General features: G+C 43.2%; 1 protein-coding gene across 1 annotated transcript; it reads right to left on the bottom strand.

The window, feature by feature from the left end:
• Positions 1 to 1,571: 1,571 nt before the first annotated feature.
• cnn2 (calponin 2) lies at positions 1,572 to 7,910 on the bottom strand. Its single transcript, NM_001140401.1, is given in 7 exon segments — positions 1,572 to 3,138; positions 3,327 to 3,473; positions 4,133 to 4,249; positions 4,596 to 4,733; positions 5,393 to 5,459; positions 5,790 to 5,911; positions 7,783 to 7,910. Coding segments are annotated over 7 exon segments (948 nt in total). The 5' UTR covers positions 7,846 to 7,910; the 3' UTR covers positions 1,572 to 2,844.
• Positions 7,911 to 18,445: the final 10,535 nt, after the last annotated feature.

Genomic DNA, 18,445 nt, shown 5'->3' on the forward strand with positions numbered 1-18,445 from the left:
CCCTCACTGTAGCTCTATGTGGTCAGAACATACTGAAGTATAGGTTATATTTAGTGGAATGCAAGGACAAGGTTAGTGCTAACAAACCACAAGCTTCTGTGAGATACTAAACGGAATGTTTAACACGGAAGTGTGACCGTCAGACATGATGCATGTGAGAAGGAAAAAACACATATGAAGATGGGTTTAATCAAACATTGAAATCACATATCTGGGTTCCAGCATTTAGTCATAAACCTGTTCGAAAAGGAAAGAGAGAGAATACTGGCCACTCAGAACAAGGACATCACAAGGAACTGATATTGTAGTCAAGACATTCACAAGGCATGAATCCAAATATGCTCACAGTTTCCATTCAACCCTTTGGAGGAAGAAATATTTTGTTACATAGAATGATCAGGATGATACCTTCCGGAGCACAGGTGCCATTTTGTTAGTGAGGGTCCAAGCTACTATAATGACGTCTGCTTGTCTTGGCCTGGCTCTGAACAACACCCTGAACCTGTCCATGTCATAACGAGATGTTGAAGAGAGAGGGAAGTGACAAGATGTGGTCAGGTGCCATTCAAGTCAAACGTTTAAAAAGCTGATCAGCTATTTTAGAAAATTAAACATCCACAAGGGGTCCCTCTCTCAATATTGTACTATATTACACAGTTATAACACTACCACAGTGACACAACGGCTACTCTTGTGGGGTAAGTTTCAGTAGAGGAGTCCTTACCCTGCTGCTTGGCACTGCTGACACCAAGGCTTTGGGTGCCAAAGCAGTGCTCTTCTCCCTGACCAGAACCAAGGGGCCTGACGGAAGGGGATTACAGCTCTAGGCACAATAGGCAGTGAGTGTGTTACCGAAAACGTACTGCACTTGAAACCGGTTTAGTTAATCCTACCTGCTTTGTTGTTAAACCTACAGGTGACCACCGCATGATGAGCTGCGTCTGAGCAAATAGACAAGCCATGCGTCAGTCCAAAAGGACTGTACAGCTGGCAACAAGGTCACATGCATTGAACAAGCCAATGTCCTTTAAAGTTGAGAATAACTTCAGTCATACATCTTGATATTTTCATTGGCCCACCACCTGGAAAGTATTCTAAATAATATTTCAACAGCCCTTTGTTTTCTGCCTACTTACCCAAGTTACATAAGAGTTGGCTTAGATATTTTGATAGTGCTCCCAGTTGCTGCGGTGTCAACGCATGTGCAGCTTCAACTGATTTGTAAATCATCTGCACCAACTGCTAGTCAAGCAGAGCAAGGGCTACCAGTGCAGCTCCTTTGTAAATCAGATATCTAGCAGCACTGGGCTTGTTCAAGGGCGCTACGTTTTAGCTCACACACACACACACACACTTCTCTATTCCCTTAGGAGACCCAAATCCCCACGCCTACAGCACTGCATTTTTCACATACCATGAAATTAGTATGTCCGGCTATGGTATGCAGACATTGTTTAGACAATATTGCTTATGCTAGATAATCCACGAACTAAAGCCACATGAATTAATGATCCTAGCACAAGCTTTGCTAAACATGTAACTAATGAGACACTCTTTAATTGTAACATCAGTCTGGTTGGTATTCAATGTCCATCTTTATTTCACTTTAGTCATGTACACTTCCAAACGTTAACAGATGTTTCCATTCATATTAAAAAGACGGACCCGTAGCAGAGCACAAGGAATGTATATAATACCAAAGGTAGTAAAAGCAAATTCCTTCAGTCTAGGTAAAAAAAAAAAAATATTTAAATCAGAAATATAAAAAAAAAAAAAGTTCCCTTTGAATGGCAGAGATAAAAATCTAAAATAAGTCTGGTCCTCTTTTCAGTCAGTGAATCCAGTAAAACATTAAACAATGAAGAGACCTGACAAAATGAATCCAGTATCCAGCATGGAATGTTGAAAGCCTGAATGTTTTTTTTCCAAGATACTCTAACCCAAAGAAAACAAACCTTGGCTCCAGTTCTGATTTTGCAAACAAAATATTTCCTAAAATATATATTTTTTAAATGATTTGATCAGTACTCAGCATACATAAAAAGTGAACAGAATGGGAGATTAATGAGACGGTGGTATGTTCACAAAACACATTATTTTCTCGTTCTCAACAGATACTACAAAACATCTTGTCTTTTATATTACCAAGTAAAAGTACTGAAGGGATACAAACAGTTAACAAATTCACATCAGTTAAGGAAATGTAAATAGCTTACATTAACAATATGACTTTTAGGCATATAAATACAAGGATGGGTAAATTCCAAATATGGAACAATCCATTTTTTGAACTGAATTCTTTTTTAAAATCTACATTCCAATGAAAGTTTAAACGCTTTCTTTTTCCCGTCTCAACACAGATGATTTTTAAATCTTTGAAACCCATCTTAGATGGATTCTAGGCAATATTTGTATATGAAAATCCTTGGCATAAATACCACCCCTTTATAAAAATAAATAAAAGAAAAAAATGAACTAAAAAAAATAATAATCGACCTACTTACATTAGTATAGGGGGAAACTGGCAAGGGGGCTTTGGCACTTTACAAAATTCCCTGTGAGAAAAAAGCTAATCACAGCTCAGACACCAGCACTGGCTTTAGCAGTTACACTTTTAAAAAAAACATACGTATAGCCATTTCAACAGGTATATAAAAACCTACTAATATATAGTACATGTGGGATATGTGTATATTTGTCCTAACCAGCAATTAATGAGGGTAAGAGGGAACTATTGTCCAACACCAAAATGAGATCACCCAAAAGGTGGAAAATCATATGTTACTAATAACTTTGATAACACCTTCATTGAGGTTTCTACCATCTTCAACAAGCACAACCCACTTAATAATCCGTCCCCTCTTCTTGGTACACCGGCACCGTGTCATCTTTGTATTCTTGGTAACCCTCGTCTTGGTAGTCGGCAACATAGTCGGCCCCGGCCCCGTTCACCCCCTCCTCATTCTTGGGGCAGTACTTGGCGTCGTAGATCTGACGACCCAGGCCAAAGTTCTGCCCGCTCTGGTTGGCACCTGCGTTGGAGCCCATCTGCAGCGACATGGTGCTGTTGTCACACTTGTCTGTGCCCAGCTTCTGGTCGTAGATGGCACGGCGGGTTCCTGGAGCTGTCATGCCAGCCTGAAGAGTAGAGGAAGGGAAAGATGAATTAGTTGGCAGTGAATTAATATTTGTACTCATCTGAATAAACAAGACTCCATTAGAAACAGCCAAAGTCTACTGAAGCAGTTAGTTCCCCCCATTGACAATATTGATACAGTTTTAAGACATGGTGAGATGATTGAGTGAGAACTTGTATTTCCTTTTACCTGGCTGGCCCCCTTGTTGGTGCCCATTTGCAGACTGATGGTAGAGTTGTCCATGGGGGGCAGGATGTGAGCCTTGTGGTCGTAAAGGTGCCTCCTGGTGCCGTATGCGTTCATGCCCGCCTGGCTGGCACACTTATTCGTCCCCATCTGCGGAAAGAGACGTATCGGTTATTAAAGGGAAAACGGCAAAGAATGAGTAGAGAACTACAACACACACACCCCCACCCAGATGGAGAGACTTTCAGACAGACAGCTAATCCTTTTGAGTAGATGGCATTAAAACCAACAATATTATTCTTGGCTCAAATATAAGTTATACCAAAGGGCTTATAAATGTTAGGAATCATTGATGTAATCCGACATGCAACCCGTCTATAGGAAATATCCAAACTAAGTAGAAGTTAGGCCGAGATGCAATGAAATTAGGAGTTTCATAAGAACAATAACATGGAGGCCAGTCTGTCTCTGGGTTAGCCTGTTATATTGCTGACTGGCAACATCTTACTACTGCCATCTTGTTTGGCAAGATCGCAACAGAGCTGGCAACTGCAAAAAGAAAAACATGCTCCTCAGTGGCATCACTGTCAACACATTCCCTTATACATAGCTGCGAGAATGTATGTATAAATCAGAATAAATACAAATAAAAATTGGAAAAATGTTGAAGTCCACCAGGCCTTTATTACTCCTGTAGGGGTGGACCAAAACACCAGTGCGGGAGAAAAATTTCAAATAAATCTCAGCACCCAAAAAATAAGTTCTGTACACCCAGCCCTAAATATCTTCCCTCGACCATGCCCTCAGACCTGCAGTCCGATGACACAATGTCCGGCCTTCATCTTCTCCTCGTCGAATAGCCTCTCCTGTTTGTCTGCGTACTTCACCCCAATGTCCACTCGGGACTGGCAGCCCTTGGTCTTGGCCTGCAGGGGAAAGTGTACAGAAATCACAACACGGTTGGATGCGTCAAGATCCTACTGGACACAATATTAGGGGCTTGTTGTAGTCGGATCCCACTTCCTAAACCATATGTTGATAAAGACGGGACACCATTATGTTATCTTCATAAAGATGTTCCTGAAGCTAAAAACCATGTTGTACAGAGCATTAGTGCAAGGTCAGCCATTTAATCTGTACAATAAACGATTCATGCAAGTGGAAATTACAGAAGCGTCGGCTAAAATAAAATACAGAAGATGCTCTTCTCATGAGGGGTGCAAGCAACAACAAAAAAAATAATAATTAAGGTTTTAATACTGAAAGTCTTACCGTGCCAGCAAGAGACAACAGGGTGCTCTGGACCTGGGTCATGTTCCCACTCTCAAAGAGGTCATTGGCCTCAAAGATATCGTGGGGCTTCAGGCCATACGTTTGGATGGATTTGATGAAGTTGGTGATGTTCTCCAGCTAGAAACAGAAAAGCGCCATTGAGGACAAAATGAGTAAAGAGCTTCTCAATCATTTTGGGGTGTCATAACCACTTTATGGCTATCATAGCAAAGAATTAAGAAATGTAGTTAAACGGATAACTCTTGCACACCGAGTTCTCACTATATTCCACATTATAAACTGGGTGGTTCGAACACTGAATGCTGGTTGGCTGACAGATGAGGTATATCAGACTGTATTCCACGGGTATGAAAACATGTTTATTTTTACTGCTCTAATTACATTGGTAACCAGTTTATAATAGCAATGAAGCACCTCGGGGGTTTGTGGTATATGGCCAATATACCACAGCTAAGGGCTGTATCCAGGCACTCTGCGTTGCTTCCTGCATAAGAACAGCCCTTAGCCGTGGTATATTGGCCATATACACCACACCCCCTCAAACCTTATTCTAACCCATGTTCTACTTCAGTACAGTCTCTGGTCCAGAGAAAGTTGCATCTCTAATAATAATCTACCTCTGCTTTTATGTTAGTAAAAAAAAACAAAAAAACAGGCTTGGTCAGCACAACAGCTCAGATGTATTCTCTAACTGTAAAACCACCTGGCAAAGTACAGTACAAGTCTGTTGATGTACTGGCAAGTCTTATGTAGCGAGAACAATCCAAGCTGCTCACCTGATGCCAATTCATGGTGGACGAGTTGATCTTTTTCACAGAGCCAGGTTGAAGTTTGTTGATCAGTCTAGAGGAGGAAGAGAGAATTTGCTGACTTAGACTTCAGTACCTCATAGGCAACCGAAGGAATCAGAGGAGAAAATTGTCTGTAGAGCATAATCATTACAGTGTACAGTACAATACAGCTGACAACTATGAGGACAGTCAGGACATTCATGGATTGTATCATTTGGTTTATTATGCTGTATCTGGCTGAATGTTTATGATTTGTGTTGTCTTTGGTTAAAAGCACTGGCTGAACAATACAATGTGGCTCAATAAAGCCTCATCTTACATATTATGATTAGGGTGACACTACAAATAGGATGATGGATGCTGGCCCCATTTATAAGCTTACTCGCACAGGATGACACCATTTTTCAGGCCTTTCTGGAAGTCCTCCCCAATAACACATCCTGTCACATCCTCGATCCAGACCCTTAGCTCCTCCTCTCTCTGAGGGTCATACTTTCCAGCAATCTGGAAGGGGGGGTAAAAAGTTCATTATAGGAAGCCTTTAAGTTTCACCTAAAGTCTTGGAAAAGGTTGACACAACCAAAACATATGTAGGTAACATGTTGGTTCCACTTTATTTTACATGACTGTTTCCACTGGTATTTATGAGAACTACGTGCAATGCGTACTTCAAATAATTATACACAATTGGTGGCCAGCGGTGCCTGTTTGGTCTGGGTTAACCAAAACTAATTGAATAACACATTGAATCAAGGGCGGGAAAGACCAGAGCTCATGGACATCATTCTTTAGTGTGAGAAGAAACCAAAAGCTTTACATCCACTTGGCTACCAGTACGGTGTGTTCTGAGGGCCAATGGTAAACTGGAGGAATGGGACCCCTCACCCAGGACAGAGACCATAATGCATGTACAGTTTCCAAATATTAAGAAATGCTCTTTCCATGACATAGATTGACCAGGTGAAAGCCATGATCTCTTACTGATGTCACTTGTTAAATTCAGTTCAAATCAGTGTAGATGAAGGGGAGGAGACAGGTTAGAGAGGGATTTTTAAGCCTCGAGACAATTGAGACATGGATTGTGTATGTGTGCCATTTAGACGGTGACTGGGCAAGACAAAAGATTTAAGTGCCTTTGAACGGGGTATGGTAGTAGGTGCAACAAATTGTCTCAAGAACTGCAACACTGCTGGGTTTTTCACACTCAACAGACTCCTGTGTGTATCAAGAATGGTCCACCACCCAAAGCACAGCAAACAACTTGACACAAATGTGGGAAGCATTGGAGTCAACATGGGCCAGCATCCCTGTGGAACGCTTTCGATACCTTGTAGAGTCCAAGGTGGATTATGGTAGCAGCGTGGAGACCTGAGTATTCTTTTGTACAACATAACTTCGAACATGATGGGTTAAGTTAGTTGTTTATGAAAGATAAGGAGAAAATGGCATTATATTAGTCTTCTCTATTGACAAGTAAAGAGCCAGGTTGGGGGCTTTTGCAGAGAGTTTAGATTCCATTTATCCTATTACACTGAAAAAGTGTAACAAGTTTAGGCCTACACAATAAAAGAAATTAAGGACAAGAACAAAGGTTGCTCCAATTGTTCTTTTTAACAGTACATGTGGGATAGAAGTTATATTTGGCTTGAGGGAGTAGGTTAACTCCTGGTTGTGATATTGATGTTCTGGATGGAGGACACAGGCACGGTCTCCTGTTAAGGTTAACTTTTGAATATGCATATGTTATGAATGAGAACATATTTCTATTTGGACTGTTTTGTGGAGTCAATTGTCTAAACACGCATCACGTCGGCGCAGTGCAAATGACGTTCACCAAGGCCCCAACCTACAGCAGCGCAGGATGCAGGAGTTGCTATCACGATAGCATGTGTGACCTCTGGGTGGGTGATATCAAACTCAGGGACATTGATGAATGAAAGACATACAACTCTAGAGAGTACTGACCAGTTTCACTATGTAAGCTAATGATACGCATATTTCAACTTGCCACATTGCCAATATCATGGGCAACGCCCATGCTTTTTTAAGCGCTTCCCAAAACTAAACCAACTTAAAAAAAAGGTGTATTATCATTCTGTCATATTAATGAACAATATTTTCAGAAGTATATTCATAGCGCGGAGCTGGTAAAACTTTTGTAATTGTTGATAAAAGACCTGCGCTTTATTTAGGCAATTCCAAAAAGTCATTGCCCGTTCCATGTCAATACCGTTTCACATCGTAGCCTAAAATACCTAGGCATACACATTTTTCTATAAATAAAACAAGTATTCTATAATATACTTCACTGTATCAGTATAATAGCACAAGGCAAGTGATTCATTCGCACTTAACTCGACTCCGTGAACACTTACCTTGCTTTTGACTTCCGCAGAAAACCCATAGGCAGGACCTCTGTTAAATGATGAGCCAGACATGATTATAAAGGAGTACTTTGTTTTTCGTATGGCTCCTTTTGTATCAGTTTCCTTTCTTTTCGTTTCTCTTCCAGTTAACTCCAGAGTGAACTAAACACTTCCTTTTTTTTTGCAACCAATGAAAAACGTTTATACGAATTTGTTTCCTTCCATAATCGATTTTAGGCTCCACCTTTTCCTTTCTCTGGATTGTGATTGACATCAAAATGTCCTTATATGGAAGGAAAGTCCCAAATTCCTAGATGGTGGGAGTATCCTATGGCCCCAGCATGCCAGACGCGCAGTCGTCTTTTGAGTCTCCGTCGGGAAAAGTTTGAGGAACTACCAAAGTACAACGCGCTACTGAATGACGTAATGCCACTATTCTTGAGGCAAATTTCAGAGTGCAAAGGACCCCCTTTGCTCATTCAAGGGTTTTTACCCTTTTTGGAATACTGAGAATGTTAATAGCACTATGAGAACATGGTTAAAAATATCCACTCGAGCATCAAACAATTAACATAATATTTTAGTTCGGCCTACATAAGACAAATAATCATGACTCGAGTTAATACTTTGATATAAACCACAGTCTACAATAACATCAAATACAGATGAAAAAATAGTAACATCAATTCATTATCAAGTGTCCATTTGTATCACGTCAGTGACTGTTAGTGTGGTTGTCAATTCAATTAGGTTCAATAGTCTTTGTAATATTGTCTTGATGTTCCATGACATTACACTTAGTCTCAAATGAAAATGGCATACTGAACACATTTTGCAATTTACCAAAAACCTTTTCATACATATCATATTAAATCAAATGTATTTATATAGCCCTTCTTACATCAGCTGATATCTCAAAGTGCTGAACAGAAACCCAGACTAAAACCCCAAACAGCAAGCAATGCAGGTGTAGAAGCACGGTGGCTAGGAAAAGACGATCATTAAGAGTATCTCTACCGCTCCTGCTGTCTCTAGAGAGTTGAAAACAGCAGGTCTGGGACAGATAGCACGTCCGGTGAACAGGTCAGGGTTCCATAGCCGCAGGCAGAACAGTTGAAACTGGAGCAGCAGCATGGCCAGGTGGACTGGGGACAGCAAGGAGTCATCATGCCAGGTAGTCCTGAAGCATGGTCCTAGGGCTCAGGTCCTCCGAGAGAGAGAAAGAAAGAAAGAGAGAAATAGAGAGCATACTTGAATTCACACAGGACACCGGATAAGACAGGAGAAATACTCCAGATATAACAGACTGACCCTAGCCCCCTGACACATAAACTACTGCAGCATAAATACTGGAGGCTGAGACAGGGGGGGTCAGGAGACACTGTGGCCCCATCTGATGATACCCCCAGACAGGGCCAAACAGACAGGATATAACCCCACCCACTTTGCCAAAGCACAGCCCCCACACCACTAGAGGGATATCTTCAACCACCAACTTACCATCCTGAGACAAGGCCGAGTATAGCCCACAAAGATCTCCGCCAAGGCACAACCCAAGGGGGGGCGCCAACCCAGACAGGAAGACCATGTCAGTGACTCAACCCACTCAAGTGACACACCCCTCCTAGGGACGGCATAGAAGAGCACCAGTAAGCCAGTGACTCAGCCCCTGAAATAGGGTTAGAGGCTGAGAATCCCAGTGGAGAGAGGGGAACCGGCCAGGCAGAGACAGCAAGGGCAGAGATGAGTCTTCAGTAAAGACTTAAATGTTGAGACCGAGTCTGCATCTCTCACATGGGTAGGCAGACCATTCCATAAAAATGGAGCTCTATAGGAGAAAGCCCTGCCTCCAGCTGTTTGCTTAGAAATTCTAGGGACAATTAGGAGGCCTGCGTCTTGTGACCATGGCGTACGTGTAGATATGTAAGGCAGGACCAAATCGGAAAGATAGGTAGGAGCAAGCCCATGTAGTGCTTTGTAGGTTAGCAGTAAAACCTTGAAATAAGCCCTTGCCTTAACAGGAAGCCAGTGTAGGGAGGCTAGCACTGGAGTAATATGATACATTTTTTGGGTTCTAGTCAGGATTCTAGCAGCCGTATTTAGCACTAACTGAAGTTTATTTAGTGCTTTATCCGGGTTGCCGGAAAGTAGAGCATTGCAGTAGTCCAACCTAGAAGTAACAAAAGCATGGATGAATTTTTCTGCATCCTTTTTGGACAGAAAGTTTCAGATTTTTGCAATGTTACGTAGATGGAAAAAAGCTGTCCTTGAAACAGTCTTGATATGTTCTTCAAAAGAGAGATCAGGGTCCAGAGTAACGCCGAGGTCCTTCACAGTTTTATTTGAGACGACTGTACAACCATCAAGATTAATTGTCAGATTCAACAGAAGATCTCTTTGTTTCTTGGGACCTAGAACAAGCATCTCTGTTTTGTCCGAGTTTAAAAGTAGAACGTTTGCAGCCATCCACTTCCTTATGTCTGAAACACAGGCTTCTAACGAGGGCAATTTTGGGGCTTCACCATGATTCATTGAAATGTACAGCTGTGTGTCATCCGCATAGCAGTGAAATTTAACATTATGTTATCGAATGACATCCCCAAGAGGTAAAATATATAGTGAAAACAATAGGGGTCCTAAAACGGAACCTTGAGGAACACCGAAATTTACAGTTGATTTGTCAGAGGACAAACCATTCACAGAGACAAACTCATCATGATCATTAGAAAGCAAATTACGGACCCATCTTTAAATCTGCGTATTCCTCCAAAGCTCTGTTGTCCTGAGTCTGCACAACTCTGCCAGGACCTAGGATCAAGGGAAACACTAAAGTGTTTTAGTACTATATCTCTTGACACAATGATGAAAATAATCATGGCCTCTAAACCTTCAAGCTGCATACTGGACCCTATTCCAACTAAACTACTGAAAGAGCTGCTTCCTGTGCTTGGCCCTCCTATGTTGAACATAATAAACGGCTCTCTATCCACCGGATGTGTACCAAACTCACTAAAAGTGGCAGTAATAAAGATTCTCTTGAAAAAGCCAAACTTTCACCCGGGAAAATAAAAAAAAAAAAAATCGGTCTATATCGAATCTCCCATTCCTTAAAAAGAAAAACGTAAAAAGCTGTTGTATACGAAATGTTTCAGTCTGCTTTTAGACCCCATCATAGCACTGAGACTGCCATCGTGAAGGTGGTAAATTACTTTTTAATGGCGTCAGATCAAGGCTCTGCATCTGTCCTCGTGCTCGTAGACCTTAGTGCTGCTTTTGACACCATCGATCACCATTCTTTTGGAGAGATTATAAACCCTAAATGGTCTACACGGACAAGTTCTTGCCTGGTTTAGATCTTATCTGTTGGAATGATATCATTTCGTCTCTGTGGATGGTATGTTCTCTGACAAATCAATTGTACGTTTAGGCGTTCCTCAAGGTTCCGTTTTAGGACCACTATTGTTTTCACTATATATTCTACCTCTTGGTGATGTCATTCGGAAACACAATGTTAGTTTTCACTGCTATCAGGAATATTTCAAGGACAGCTTTTTCCCATCTTCGTAACATTGCAAAAATCTGCAACTTTTCATCAAAAAATTATGCAGAAAAACTAATCCATGCTTTTGTCACTTCTAGATTAGACTACTGCAATGCTCTACTCTCTGGCTACCCAGATAAAGCACTAAATAAACTTCAGTTAGTGATAAACACAGCTGCTAGAATCCTGACTAAAACCCCAAAATGTAATCATATTACTCCAGTGCTAGCCTCTCTACATTGGCTTCTTTTTAAGGCTAAGGCTGATTTCCAAGATGGCGTAGCAGTCAGGCGTCTTTGTCTTTGTCTTGTCGTGTCTTGTGTGTATATATATATATGTGTGTGTATATATATATATATTTTTTTTTTCTTTGCATGTATTTTGTATTTATCTTTTAACCTCAACTCCAACATACTCTCCTGCAACCCGCCTCACCCAATGTGGTATGGATCTGCTATTTTCTTTACTTTAGAACCGGAACCCCCAACAGAAGCTAGCCAGCTAACTAGCTAGTAGTCAGCTAGCCACTGCTAGCGGTCATCAGCTAACCTTTAGCCTGGACAACTCCTGCCTTTCTGCACAGCGCGATTCAACCCAGACTAATTTTCTCCACATCTCCGGATTCCTACTGCAAGCTCTGAACCTTTTCACCTAGATCATCGCAGCTAGCTAGCTGCTCTCCGAGTGGCTACTCCTGGCTAATGTCTCTGTCCCGAAGCAAGCACCAATTAGCCTGGAGCTAGCCTATCCTAGGCCCATCTCCCGGCTAGCTGAAGAGGTCCATCAGCCACTCATTGGGCTACAATACCTATTTTGCCAATTGGCTTGGACCCTTTGTACTGCTGATACGGAGCCCCGCCGATCCTTCACGACTGGTTTACCGACATAATCCGCCCGATGGGGTTCTCAACAGGCTCCTCCGTCACGACATCCCCTGAATGGCCATCTGCTAGCCGCGGCCCGCTAGCTGTCTACAGCGTATAGGACTGTTAGCTGAAGAGGTCCATCAGCCAATTTTCTTCGGCTACAATACCTATTTTGCCAATTGGCCTGGACCCTTTTACTAAACGGAGCCCTGCCGATCCATCACGACTGGTCTGCCAATGTAACCGACCGAGGGGGCTACAACTGACTCTTCCGTCGCGACGTCCCCCTACGGCCCTTCTGCTAGCCCCAGCCCGCTAGCTGTCTGAATCACCGTGTCTCCAACCCGCCTAGCTACTCACTTAGACCCCATGATCACTCGGCTGCGCATTCCTCTCCCTAATGTCAATATGCCTTGTCCATTGCTGTTTTGGTTAGTGATTGTCTTATTTCACTGTAGAGCCTCCAGCCCTGCTCAATATGCCTTAGCTAACCCTTTTGTTCCATCTCACACACATGCGGTGACCTCACCTGGTTTAAATGGTGTCTCTAGAGACAATACCTCTCTCATCATCACTCAATGCCTAGGTTTACCTCCACATTCACATCCTACCATACCCTTATCTGTACATTATGCCTTGAATCTATTCTTCTGTGCCCAGAAACCTGCTCCTTTTACTCTGTTCTGAACGCACTAGACGACCAGTTCTTATAGTCTTTAGTCGTACCCTTAACCTACTCCTCCTCTGTTCCTTTGGTGATGTAGAGGTTAATCCAGGCCCTGCAGTGCCTAGCTCCACTCCCATTCCCCAGGCGCTCTCATTTGTTGACTTCTGTAACCGTAAAAGCCTTGGTTTCATGCATGTTAACATTAGAAGCCTCCTCCCTAAGTTTGTTTTAGTCACTACTTTAGCACACTCTGCCAACCCAGATGTCTTAGCCGTGTCTGAATCCTGGCTTAGGAAGGCCACCAAAACCCCTGAAATGTCCATCCCTAACTATAACATTTTCTAACAAGATAGAACTGCCAAAGGTGGCGGAGTTAGCTTGCAGTTCTGTCATACTATCCAGGTCTGTGCCCAAACTATTTTAGCTGCTACTTTTAAAAATCCACCTTCCCAGAAACAAGTCTCTCACCATTGCCGCTTGCTATAGACCACCTTCTGCTCCCAGCTGTGCCCTGGACACCACATGTGAATTGATTGCCCCCCATCTATCGTCAGAGCTCGTACTGTTAGGTAACCTAAACTGGGAAATGTTTAACACCCTGGCCGTCCTACAATCTAAGCTAGATGCCCTCAATCTCACACAAATTATCAATGAACCTACCAGTACAACCCCAAATCCATAAACACGGGCACCCTCATAGATATCATCCTAACCAACCTGCCCTCCAAATACACCTCTGCTGTCTTCAAGCAGGATCTCAGCGATCACTGTTTCATTTCCTGTGTCCGTAATGGGTTTGCGGTCAAATGACCAAATCACTGTCAAATGTTCCCTAAAACACTTCAGCGAGCAGCGCTTTCTAATCAACCTGGCCCAGGTATCCTGGAAGGATATTGAACTCATCCCACCAGTAGAGGATGCCTGGTTATTCTTTAAAAGTGCCTTCCTCATCATCTTAAATAAGCATGCCCCATTCAAAAAAATTGTAGAACCAAGAACAGATTTAGCCGTTGGTTCACTCCAGACCTGACTGCCCTTGACCAGCACAAAAACATCCTGTGGCATACTGCATTAGTATCGAATAGCCCCCGCGATATGCAACTTTTCAGGGAAGTTAGGAACCAATATACACAGGCAGTTAGGAAAGCAAAGGCTAGCTTTTTCAAACAGAAATTTGCATCCTGTAGCACAAACTCCAAAAAGTTCTGGGACACTGTAAAGTCCATGGAGAATAAGAGCACCTCCTCCCAGCTGCGCACTGCACTGAGGCTAGGAAACACTGTCACCTCCGATAAATCCTAGATAATCGAGAATTTCAATAAGCATTTTTCTACGGCTGGCCATGCTTTCCACCTGGCTACCCCTACCCCGGTCAACAGCCCTGCACCCCCCACAGCAACTTGCCCAAGCCTCCCCCATTTCTCCTTCACCCAAATCCAGATAGCCGATGTTCTGAAAAAGCTGCAAAATCTGGACCCCTACAAATCAGCCAGGCTAGACAATCTAGACCCTCTCTTTCTAAAATTAACTGCCGCAATTGTTGCAACACCTATTACTAGCCTGTTCACCCTCTCTTTCGTATTGTCTGAGATCCCCAAAGATTGGAAAGCTGCCGCGGTCATCCCCCTCTTCAAAGGGGGAGACACTCTAGACCCAAACTGTTACAGACCTATATCTATCCTACCCTGCCTTTCTAAGGTCTTCAAAAGCCAAGTTAACAAACAGATCACTGACTATTTTGAATCCCACCGTACCTTCTCCGCTATGCAATCTGGTTTCCGAGCTGGTCATGGGTGCACCTCAGCCACGCTCAAGGTCCTAAACGATATCATAACTGCCATCGATAAGAGACAATACTGTGCAGCTGTATTCATCGACCTGGCCAAGGCTTTCGACTCAAACACCACATCGACTGTCAAACACCACATTCTTATCGGCAGACTCAACAGCCTTGGTTTCTCAAATGACTGTCTCACCTGGTTCACCAACTACTTCCCGTGTGTCAAATCGGAGGACCTGTTGTCCGGACCTCTGCCAGTCTCTGTGGGGTTCAATTCTCAGGCCGGCTTTTTTCTCTGTATACATCAATGATGTCGCTCTTGCTGCTGGTGATTTACTGATCCACCTCTACGCAGACAACACCATTCTGTATACTTCTGGCCCTTCTTTGGACACTGTGTTAACTGACCTCCAGACGAGCTTCAATGCCAAACAACTCTCCTTCCGTGGCCTCCAACTGCTCTTAAATGCAAGTAAAACTAAATGCATGCTTTTCAACCGATCGCTGCCCGCACCTGACCGCCCATCCAGCATCACTACTCTGGACGGTTCTGACTTAGAATATGTGGACAACTACAAATACCTAGGTGTCTGGTTAGATTGTAAACTTACCTTCCAGACTCACATTAAGCATCTCCAATCCAAAATGAAATCTAGAACCGGCTTCCTATTTCGCAGCAAAGCATCCTTCACTCATGTTGCCAAACACACCCTCGTAAAACTGACTATCCTACCTACTGATCATTGACTTCGGTGATGTCATTTACAAAATAGCCTCCAACACTCTACTCAGCAAATTGGATGCAGTCCATCACAGTGCCATCCATTTAGCACGCGCTCCAGCAGGTATATATCACTGGTCACCCCCAAAGCCAATTCCTACTTTGGCTGCCTGTCCTTCCAGTTTTCTGCTGCCAATGACTGGAACGAATTGCAAAAATCACTGAAGCTGGAGACTCATGTCTCCCTTTCTAACTTTAAGCACCAGCTCTCAGAGCAGCTCACAGATCACTGCACCTGTACATAGCCCATCTGTAAATCGCCCATCCAACTACCTCATCCCCATACTGTTTCTTTTCTTTCTCCTTTGCACCCCAGTATCTCTACTTGCACATTCATCTTCTGCACATCTTTCACTCCAGTGTTTAATTGCTAAATTGTAATTATTTCACCACTATGGCCCATTTATTGCCTTACCTCCCTTATCTTACCTCATTTGCACACACTGTATATAGACTTTTCTATTGTTATTGACTGTATGTTTGTTTATTCCATGTGTAACTCTGTTGTTGTTTGTGTCACACTGCTTTGCTTTATCTTGGCCAGGTTGCAGTTGTAAAGGAGAAATTGTTCTCAACGGGCCTGCCTGGTTAAATAAAGCTGAAATAAAAATAAATAAAATAAAAACATTTCAAGGTTTTACTGCTAACCAACAAAGCATTACATTGGCTTGTTCCTACCTATGAACGGCAAGGCACGGGAGCGACGAACCGCCCTTGCTGTCTCTGCCTGGCCGGCTCCCCTCTCTCCACTGGGATTCTCTGCCTCTGACCCTATTACGGGGGCTGAGTCACTGGCTTACTAGTGCTCTTCCATCCCTGCCATCCCTATGAGGGGTGCGTCACTTGAGTGGGTTGAGTCACAGACGTGATCTTCCTGTCCAGTTCTGCTCCCTCTCAGGCTTGTGCGGTGGAGGAGATCTTCATGGGCTATACTCAGCCTTGTCTCAGGGTAATAAGTTGTTGGACTGTTGATATCCCTCTAGTGGTGTGGGGGCTGTGCTTTGGCATAGTGGGTGGGGTTATATCCTTCCTGATCGTCCCTGTCCAGGAGTATCGTCGGACGGGGCCACAGGGTCCCTCGACCCACCCCGTCTCCAGTATCTATGCTGCAATTATCTTTGTGCCGGGGGGCTAGGGTCAGTCTGTTATATCTGGTGTCCTGTGTAAATTACAGTATGCTCCCTCTAATTCTCTCCCTCTCCCTCTCTCATTCCCCTCCCAGAAGACCTGAGCCCTAGGATCATGCCTCGGACTACCTGGCCTGATGACCCCTGCCTGTCCCCAGTCCAACTGGTCATTCTGCTGCTCTAGTTTCAACTGTTCTGTCTGCTGCTAGGGAATCCTGACCCTGATCTCTACCGCACCTGCTGTCTCGACCTCTGAATGCTCGGCTATGGAAAGCCAACTGATGTTTACTCCTGAGGTGCTGACCTGTTGCACCCTCTAGTCTACAACCACTGATTATTATTTGACCCTGCTGTTCATCTATGAATGTTTGAATATCTTGAACAATCTGGCCTTAAATGGCCATGTACTCTTATAATCTCCACCCTGCACAGCCAGAAGAGGACTGGCAACCCCTCAGAGCCTGGTTCTTCTCTAGGTTTCTTCCTGGGTTCCTGCCTTTCTAGGGAGTTTTTCCTAGCCACCGTGCTTCTACATCTGCATCGCTTGCTATTTGGGGTTGTAGGCTGAGTTTCTGTATAGCACTTTGTGACATCTGCTGATGTAAAAAGGGCTTTATAAATATATTTGATTGACTAAAGATCCGGGTTCGATCCCGGGCTGTGTTACAGCTTGCCGTGACCGGGAGACCCATGAGCCGGCGCACAATTGGCCCAGCGTCATCCGGGTTAGGGGAGGGTTTGGCTGGCCGGGATGTCCTTGTCCCATCGCGCTGTAGCGACTCCCGTGCGGGCCGGGTGCATGCACGCTGACACGTTGCCAGTTGGACAGTGTTTCCTCTGACACATTGTTGCGGCTGACTTCGGGGTTAAGAGAGCAGTGTGTCAAGAAGCAGTGCGGCTTGGCAGGGTCGTGTTTCTGAGGACGCATGGCTCTCAACCTTCACCTCTCCATACAGGAGTTGCCGCGATGGGACAAGACCGTAACTACCAATTGGATATCGTGAAATTGGAGTAAAAGGGGTAAAAAGAAATACAAAAAAAATACACGTATTTCAGTAGATTTCGTGCATTTTTGTGTGGCTTAATTTGTGTGGAAAGTCACACGTTTGCAACAGTAGGCCTACACAATTTTCTTCATAACGTATTTCATATTTTGTTGAGCCTACATTACACAATTTTATTTATAATGCATTTAATACAAGGCTTCACTTCACATTACCGGTTATAAAACGGAAATTGCTCTCCATAAAGAAATGGTGAGAAATTCTCAGTCGGAAGTCATTCGGCTATGGGTTTCACAGCCCTAAAATAATTAAACAAGTTATATTACCTTTAAAAGGGTTTATTTATTAGAGGTTGGAAATAGTGACATTAATTAAATACCCTAACCCTAAGCTATGTTCAAAGTCAGCAGCAATTTCCAGTGAGAAATGCTCAGTCTGAAGCCATTCAGCTATGGGTTTTAAATCAAATCAAATTGTATTGGTCACATACACGTGTTTAGCAGATGTTAGTGAAATGATTGTGTTTCTAGCTCCAACAGTGAAGTAACGTCTAACAATTAATATCTTACAATTTCACAACAATACACACAAATCTAAAGTAAAGGCATGGAACTAATATATAAATATTTGGACGAGCAACGTCGGAGCAGCATAGACTAAAATACAGTAGAATAGAATACAGTATATACATATGAAATGAGTAAAGCAAAATATGTGAACATTATTAAAGTGAGTATTGTTCCATTATTAAAGTGGCCAATGATTTGAAGTCTATGTATATAGGGCAGCAGCCTCTTTGTGTTAGTGATGGCTGTTTAACAGTCTGATGGCCTTGACATAAAAGCTGTTTTTCAGTCACTCGGTCCCAGCATTGATGTACCTGTACTGACAACGCCTTCTGGATGG

Source organism: Salmo salar, chromosome ssa14 (assembly GCF_905237065.1).
Source record: "Salmo salar chromosome ssa14, Ssal_v3.1, whole genome shotgun sequence".
NCBI classification, from domain to species: Eukaryota; Metazoa; Chordata; class Actinopteri; order Salmoniformes; family Salmonidae; genus Salmo; species Salmo salar.